General features: G+C 37.9%; 1 protein-coding gene across 1 annotated transcript; it reads right to left on the reverse strand.

Annotated features, from left to right (window-relative positions):
• Nucleotides 1-779: 779 nt before the first annotated feature.
• On the reverse strand, nucleotides 780-2249 carry LOC127534173 (odorant receptor 131-2-like). The gene is made up of 3 exons (XM_051948714.1): nucleotides 2094-2249; nucleotides 1238-2003; nucleotides 780-835 (listed from the first exon to the last, which is right to left on the reverse strand). Exons 1-3 carry the CDS (start codon nucleotides 2247-2249, stop codon nucleotides 780-782), a joined length of 978 nt encoding a protein of 325 aa, XP_051804674.1.
• Between the last annotated feature and the right edge of the window lie 6734 nt (nucleotides 2250-8983).

Here is an 8983-nt window from a genome sequence, read left to right on the forward strand (position 1 = left end):
TCTACCCATGATCTAACAGCTCTCTACATCATCCTGTGTATTACTCAGCTGCTTACCGGTGAAATAACTAATCTGAGACAATTTTTTGTTTAAAATTCGATGTTATGAATCTAGCGTTCCTAGCAACTTACTGCAGTAATTGGTACAAGATGGCGCTTCAGTTAGTAAAGCAACAGTACAGGTGACACAGTTGATGAGCTGATGACTGATAATGTTATTCTACAGGATGAGTTGAGAGCAGTTGAGTTTTGCTAATCTAATCTAATTTGTGAAGAGATGAGGACTTTAATCCAAGGAAATGACTCTTAGAAAATTTGTACCCTATCCTGAACATATTTTACTGATTTAGAGTAGTTAAAATAACCAGATATAATTGAGGACTGTAATAATGGGAAATGGAATTTAAAAATAAACCAGAATAGACACCTTTATTCAACACTTATGAGACAGGAAATCATGGGAGAAAGAGGGGATGTCACATGCAGCAAAGTACTGGGGTTTGAACTGTGGTCGGCTGCGTACATGACATTAAACTCCGCTATGCCATAGCCACCCCACACTAGCTTTGTGTCCCATCAAGGCCACCCCGGCAAAAAAGTCCTGGATACGCCACTGACTGCATGTGTGTTTGGTTTGCCAGCTGCACAATAGCAGACAGGAAGTCTCTCCAGAGGCTCATCAATATGGCCCAGAAAATCACCAGTTATCCTCTGCCCTCCCTCGATGAACTGTACAGCTCTCGCTGCCTCAGAAAGGCACAAAATATAATCAGAAACCCCTCACACCCTGGACACTACCTGTTTGAACTTCTGCGTCAGGCAGACGTTACAGAGCACTGGAAAAAGAAAATAAACAGGCTCAGAAAGAGTTTCTATGCAAATGCCATTTATGTACTGAACTCAGGACACATTAAATAACTCGAGTCTTTAGCGGGTTTTATTGGTGGTATGAATGTTTTTTAGGAATGTTTTTATATTGATAGTCTGACATGATTTTTTTGGTTGATTTTGTTATGTTATGTATTTTATTTTATTTATTTTATTATGTACTTTAAGGACTGCACCTTCAATTTCGTTGTTCTCATCCAATGACAATAAAAACATTCTGACATTCTGATAGGTCAAATTCCAATATTATGTATTAGAGTACTTTCACACTGAAAAATTCCACTCTTTAATCTGATGTAATCTGATATTCAGTGCAGCACGGACTTTACTCTTGTCTGGACTCACTGTACACAGCAGATACTTTTTCAAATACTCTTTAAATGTCTTATCTCGTAGCCCGTACACTATTGGACTGATCAGCCTGGGGAGAATCTGGATGATGATATAGCAAACAAAGAGTACTTGCACATAATGCTGAGGGAACCAGGACACCAAACCCTTTCTGATCTCATGAGCCATGTAGGTTAACATACACAGCAGCAGCTGAAAGCCGTGAAGCAGGATCGTGTTCCTGGCCTTCTTTGTGTCTCCTCCTGCTGGCTTTGCTGTTTTAGCTGATTTGGCAGCAAAGAAGATCCTGAAGTAGATGAAGAAGAGGGTGAGCCAAACACCAATCAGGCACACTGTATAAGAAACGTCCCTCTTTTTAAGACTTACTGGGTGTCGGAAGAGGTTATTCCTTTCGCAAAATATTGTGGAATGAAATAAGCGTACAGGCTCTGTTGCCAGAGTGATAAAGACGTCTGGCAGAGCTGTGACTGCAGCCATAACCCAAATCCACCCTATCAGGACATATGTACTTCTGATGGTGCAGAGCTCAGCATGTCGCAGTGGGAAACAAATAGCAATGTAGCACTCAACTGCCATGGCGGCTAAATTTAATGGAGTGTTGAAGGTAGTGAAGACAGCAAAGGTAATAATAAGGCAGCAGATGGAAGCGTGGATTTTGTAGAAGACATAACTAAAGACAAACAGACTGATTGTTGTAGTGAGCTGGATCATGTCGTTTACCACCATGTGGATGAACAGGATGTAACGAGGATTCACATAAAATACCTGAAAGAGAGCAGAAACAGCTCGTCTTTCCATCTGTTCCTTCTTACTGCTGATAGTACAATAATTTTGGGTGCAACAACAAACACTGACCTGGTGTTTTCTAAAGGTGTGAATCAGCGTGCCGTTGATATAACTGATTGTAAGACCAAGAGCCACAACGATCACATTTTTGATCACAGCCGTGCTTGATGAGTCTCGATAGGTCAGACTGGTCGACACATTGGACTCAGGAGCCGAGGAATTCATGGAGATGATTGATTCTGATGCAGAACAGAGAATATATATGAATAACTTATATACACTATCAGTCATTTTTTATTTATTTGTATTATTTTCGACATTGTTACATTAATCCCGAAGATTAGCACTTTATAGTTTTGATATCTTCAGTATTAATCTACAATGTAGAAAATAATTAAATAAAAACTACTGAATGAGAAGGTGTGTCCAAACTTTTGACTGCTAGTGTACATATATACTACCATTCAAAAGTTTGGGGTCACTCAGACAATTTCATGTTCTCCATGAAAACTCCCACTTTTATCCATGTGCTAACATAACTGCACAAGGGTTTTCTAATCATCAATGAGCCTTTCAGCACCATTAGCTAACACAATGTAGCATTAGAACACAGGAGTGATGGTTGCTGGAAATGTTCCTCTGAACCCCTATGGAGATATTCCATTAAAAATCAGCAGCTAGAACAGGCATTTACCACATTAACAATGTCTACACTGGATTTATCATTCATTTAATGGTATCATCATTAGAAAAAAAAAAAAATCTTCCAAAAATAAGGACATTTCTAAGTGACCTCAAACTTTTGAACGGCGGTGTTTGTACAGGGTGTCCCAAAACATGTATACACCTTTTAGCAGCTGATAACTAACTAACCTCACACCATTAGACTTTTTTTTATGGTGATGCCTAAAAGACAAAGTTTACGCAATAAGACCTGCAACAGTCACTGAATTGAGAGCAGCCACTGAACGTGAATGCACGCAGATACCAAAGGAACTGTTTCATGATGTGTGCTATTCCATCGCTTCACGTTGTCGGCAGTGTCTGGACCAGAACAGACATCAGTGTGAGAACAGGTGGTGACAAAACAATAGAATGATGTTTGTAAATTATTTTACATGTTGAAAATTAAACGAATTATAATAAACACCGAGTTTACATTTATTTAAAGTGTGTATACATTTTTTTTGGGACACCCTGTATGTATATGTAGTATACAACATGTACAGACAGTCAAGTGAAATCATTTATCCATCCTAAAAGTACTTTTGCAATGATCTTATCTTTCACAGTGTTTTTAAAAAGCTTTACTATAGCAGCAGTCCCTGTTTTTGTCTATGGTACATAACTGAGACTGTCACACTCTACTACCAAACAAATGGCTTATGTGACAAAAACAGAACATTCTTCTTATAAGTTTATTTTATTGTTATTCAAGTTCAAAAGTAGATTAAAAATGTATTACATATTTTAAAATTTAATTTGAAAAGTTTGATTCAGCTAAATTGAATCCAAAATTAAAAAATTCTAGAAATAGTGCATCCATGTAATACTGGATAAAGGATTACAGCAAGTTTAAGACGAGTAATTTAGTTCTCACACACGCGGTGGCTCGTTGAATTGTTTTAGAGGTGCCTAATTTAGGTTCTGATCACACTTACAGAAAGAAGCAATACATGCACATAAAAGGGACAAGATAATAGTACAGTAATATATTGTGACAGTAGAGAGGGATGAATTAGAAGGATAGAAAACTTGCCTACCTCAGATTGTACACTTCAATATTAACTTCTGCCAGTCACATAATGAGTGTGAATTGTGTGTGAGTGTATTTTTGTAAACTGGTATTGCATTGCCCCTCCTTGATTTCCATCTGTGGGCCAAACGGGGCAAAACAACATGGGACAAAAACAAATGAATTGTGATTTCAATAGATTATCTCTCATGCATGCATTCAATAAAATAAATCATTGGTTTTTATGATCTAAATTTGCAGTAAAATGTTGCAAATAATACAAGAACTGCATGTTCTGCAAACTTTTATGAATACACATATTTGTAAAATGAAGAATTTTTTTAAATTTTTTAAAAAGAACTGCCACTATCAGACGCTCTAACTAATGTATGCAGTTTGAGCACATTCAGAAACTGAAAGCTACTCATTTGTGCAACCAGTGAGTTAACACCAGATTATCAGTCAGTCATGTTTATTCAATTTTTGAAATTTTACACAAATTTTGAGTTGGTGTTCAAGAAGTAGAAACTTTGGCATTGATGGCTTCATTCATGTTGCTTAGAATAAACATGTTGCTGCTCAAAATGTGGGACCTGCTAACAGAAAGTGAAAAGAATTTCTGCTCCGTACCATGTGGATGCTTCTAACTTTGTCCACCTTTATCATGCACAAAAACATCACTGTAACACAGTGATGAAACAGAAACTCAAAATCATACTATAGACTATAGAGGGCCTTTTCTGACCTTCTATCTTGTGTGTTTGTGATTATTTTGAGACTCTCCCTGTGGCAGGCCGCATGTTGACACCCTGTAAACTGGTCTGCAGAGCTGATTAAGAACGTCTGAAAAACACGAGAAGTGTCACCATTAGCTACAGTCATGGAAAAAATGATTAGACCATCCTTGTTTTCTTCAATTTCTTGTTCCTTTTAATGGCTGGTACCACTAAAGGTTTATTACCTGAAGAGTAACAATGAACACAACAAAAGGCAGCTGATTCCATCAAACTTTATGTCCTGTCTGACATGCTTCAGTTTCATTCTATTCCAGGTATTAGAGGCCATTTCATTTCATAAGCAGCACTGCACATGTAAAGGTCTAGAATGGTTTCCTGCTGACATTCAAGTCGTAGCACAGCTCAGAAGTTGTCAGCTCTCACATAACGCCTAAAACTAAAGAATTATGTGAAGCCACAAAGACAGCCATCTTGGTACTGCTGGAAATTGGTCTGAGTGAGAGACAGGTAGCCAAAAACTGAAGATCTCCAAGACAGTCGTTCATTACACAAGAAAAAACAAGCTGAGCATGGTTTTACCAAACTGCTAGTGTTGAAGAATGGTAAATGAACTGGTGAAAAAATGGTGAATTAAATTAAATTAAACTGCTACACTGCAAGTAAGGAAAGAATTAAAAACTGTGCCACAGCTCGAATTAAAAACTGCGCCAACAGCTCGAATTAAAACTGCGCCACAGCTCGAATTAAAACTGTGCCACAGCTCAAGTTTCAGAACTAGAGATAAACTGTTAAATTAGAAGTAAAGTGTTACATAGTAGTGACCCAGCAGAATTCTGTGAGAATGATCAGGTTGATTATCTGGATGTCAGAGGGCAGTCTGCCAAAGCACATGGTGCTTACGCGACAAAAACTGGTAAAAACTGGTTTTAGCTGCTGTAACAGTGTGTCAGGCGAGGTCATGTCGGGGGGGGGGGGGGGGGGGTTGTTACATGTATTTGCTGAAGTGTAAAGAGTAAAAGAACTGATCTGTTTGAGGTTCCTCGTGGTAATTAAAGGCTCTGATTGGTTGGGCAGTGAGACAGTGGGAGGGATTTGGCACACCACCTGGTGATCTGATCAACTTTTGATTTGTAGGAAAGCATCAGGAAATCAGATACTATTAATAACAGAATAAATGATGTAATGGTGTCAGACAAGTCCCAACTTGTCCCAAAAAAGAAGGATGGACCTGGGGCGTGGAACCCCAGAAGCAAAAAGTATAAAAGACAGGGCATTCAGAAGGCATAGTCAGATTTACCCGAGGTATCTCTGAGTGTTTTGATCTGTGCACGAAATAAACACTTTATTTTTTAAATCTGAAGACGGCTTCAAGACTCTTCTCTGTTTTTTCCTTGGTGAGACTACTACAACTATTATTTTTAACTGAGTATATTTTTCATTGATTTAGAACCTAAATTGTGACAATAGATATAATTTGAGAAGATTCGGGATACACTACACTAGCTGGTCAGGAAACATCTTTCTACCCACCAGATGACCGTCACTCATCTGTTCCTGTGTCAGAAATCAGCATCAGATCTCCAGGGACCTTAAAAATGAGTGGACACTGTGGATAAATCTGACTTGTTTGGCAAGGACAGTTGGAAAGCAACTTGTTGAAGCTGGTCTGAAGTCACACAGGGCAGGAAGAAGCCCTTCATCAAGGAAAGGAGAGGAAAGCCCGGTTACTCTTTGCTGGGATCACAAGGATTGGACTGTTGATGATTGGGCTAAGGTTCTCTTCAGGGATGAATCCAGTTTTCAGTTGATGTTCACTCCAGACAACTTACTGGTTAGGAGGAAGCCTGGAGAAGCTACAAACCAGACTGTCTGCCCCTACAGTAAAACATGGGGTGGATCAGTGATCATCTGGGGTAGTTTCAGTCTGGGTGGAACATGGCCAATGAACCAGGTCATGAACAGGACTACGCTTGAAAACAGCCTTCTTCCATCAGCTGGAAAACTCTTTCCTGCCTCCAATGACTGGATTTTCCAACAAGACAAGGTCAGTTAAAGCCTGGATGGAGAACCAGAACATTGGAACCATGCCTTGGCTGCTCAATCACCAGATCTAAATCCAACTGAAAACCTGTGGGAAACCATCAAACACTAAATGGAGAACCACAAACTCCAAAAACAAAGCAGATTAGTTAGAATTAGTGCAACAGGAATGGTCTGCTGTGATCAGAAGCTGGTAGAGAGCATGCCAAGACGCATGCTGCAGTCATCAGAAACAATGGTTCTGAATCAGTACTAACTCCTGTGTGGATCATGGGATTAAAACAGACAGAAAAGAAAACATGGAATCCTAAAAGCTGTTTTTGGAAGAACAACACCATAGCTACTGATGGAAGAACTGAAGTGACTTTAATTATTATCGAGAGAAACATAGAAAATGTCTGATATCAGCTCTGAAGTTAAATTCATGAGATATTTTTGTTATCATTATATTTGTCCAAAGCAATGTACCTTTAGTTGTACCAGGCATTAAAATGAACAAGAAATTAAAGAAAATATGGGTGGTCTAATCATTTAATCCATGACGTACATTGTAATAAATTATTCTATAAATTCCAGTCATTTCACCAAAATTCAGTCAAATGCTATTTAAACAAGAACGGCCATTAACAGTAGGTTTCCATAAAAACTGATGGTGTGAATGCTGTATTTTTGTTTTTAGAATAACAGTCAGCCACATGCAACAGCTGACAGTTATCCTTCCTCCTGAAAAATATAAACCTAAACGGCAAATGTGTTGCTGAGTTTATGAGCTAGCTTTAATTCATGCTAACTTGACATCATCCTGGCAAGCATCAAGTCGTACACAAGGACGCATTTTCACATTTTACAATTTGATTTTATTTCTGGCTCATACAGATGAAGGACACATTGTTATTTATGGTTTATGTCTGCAGTTAAGAAAACTTTGGAATTCAATTTAAAACAATAAAATGTTGTAATTAGCAGTTAATTACAGTTATGATTAATTAAAGTGGCAACACTATGTAAATACAACATTTTACCTGAAAGTCTAGATACAATATTAAATGGTAAACTTCAGATTCCACTCTAGACTATTAATTACAATAAATTTATTAATTACACAGTAATTAACTGTTTTTAACCGTATTTTGCTTTAATTTTACAATTTATGATTGACTAAGCTTTTCATTCTACAGTACAGTTCAGTAATACAATCAGCTGTTTAAATCAATGTCACTGATAAGGCTGTAAAATAACATACAGTAATTACAACAAAATGTGAATTCACAAGAAATTTGTCACTTTATTCTGTCAGGAAAATTCTTCAGAGGAGTCCAAATTCTTCACCAAATTAATACTCAGAGTCGTGTCTCAAGTCAAAGTGAATGTTTTACTGGCACAAAGAATCAGTCTGCACAGAACACAGTCTGGGCAAGTGACTGGCAATATGAAGAAACAGTTTGGCTTTTCTACAGGCACAGAAACACGTTACATTACCATGAGTTAGAGGACGTTTGTGGTATGATCAGTAACTAACAAAGTTAATCATGTAAATTTACTGAGTACATTGGGTTCAGTGAGGTCACAGTCACAAAATTATGCAGTAGTTTGAAATCAGAAATAGCATTTACTCATTACATTATCATAATTTCATAATATATTCATACTAATAAAGACCTGTGGGTTATAAATAATTAGTAAATAATAATACACCTCGTGTCTGGTTTCTCCACGTAGTTTAGTCTCGCTAGAAATCTGTGAATTTGGATCTAAATTGAACCACTCTAACCTGTATTAAAGCTGTGGTGGGGGAAAAAAATCTATTAGATGCTTTTATTTTTATTTTTGTGAACATTGCAATAGCTTGTCTTACAGCACAGCTGCTGTGTCCAGCAGGTTGGAGAAGCTGTGGTTATTATTCAGATACGTCCAGCTCTACGATGATGTGAACCTACGGTGCTTCTGTGGCCGTTATGTTACCAATGCACCACCAGAGTTCAGGAATAAAGTAACTTATAGACAATGACCAGCCGTCACTGTGTTTTACAACCCCTTAGAGCAAATGTGCCACAGCTACAAGTGTAACAACCCAAACCATAGTGACAGCTATGCTACCACAACACCTCATAATCTATAGTCCATGTCAGTGACGGCAGGTCAGAATATTTTTTCTAACTCTCCTGAAGGCAAACTGACTCTTGCTGTCATAACTGGTGGCAGTGTACTACATAATATATAACACAAACTACTGTATATTATGATAAAGTTCAGCCTTTCTTGATGGGTCAGTGGAAACACAAAAGTTAATGGGAAGTAACAAAATATTTTTGCAAAAGGAGTCCAGAAATAAGCTGCCACCTCCATACATTACAGTTCAAGGACAGACACACTTAGTACTGTGCTGTGATTAACCACTGACCCCATTTTACATTGTTTATGATTGTGAAGCTCCTGGATTCTGAGGT

The sequence above is a fragment of the Acanthochromis polyacanthus genome, chromosome 5, assembly GCF_021347895.1.
Source record: "Acanthochromis polyacanthus isolate Apoly-LR-REF ecotype Palm Island chromosome 5, KAUST_Apoly_ChrSc, whole genome shotgun sequence".
NCBI classification, from domain to species: Eukaryota; Metazoa; Chordata; class Actinopteri; family Pomacentridae; genus Acanthochromis; species Acanthochromis polyacanthus.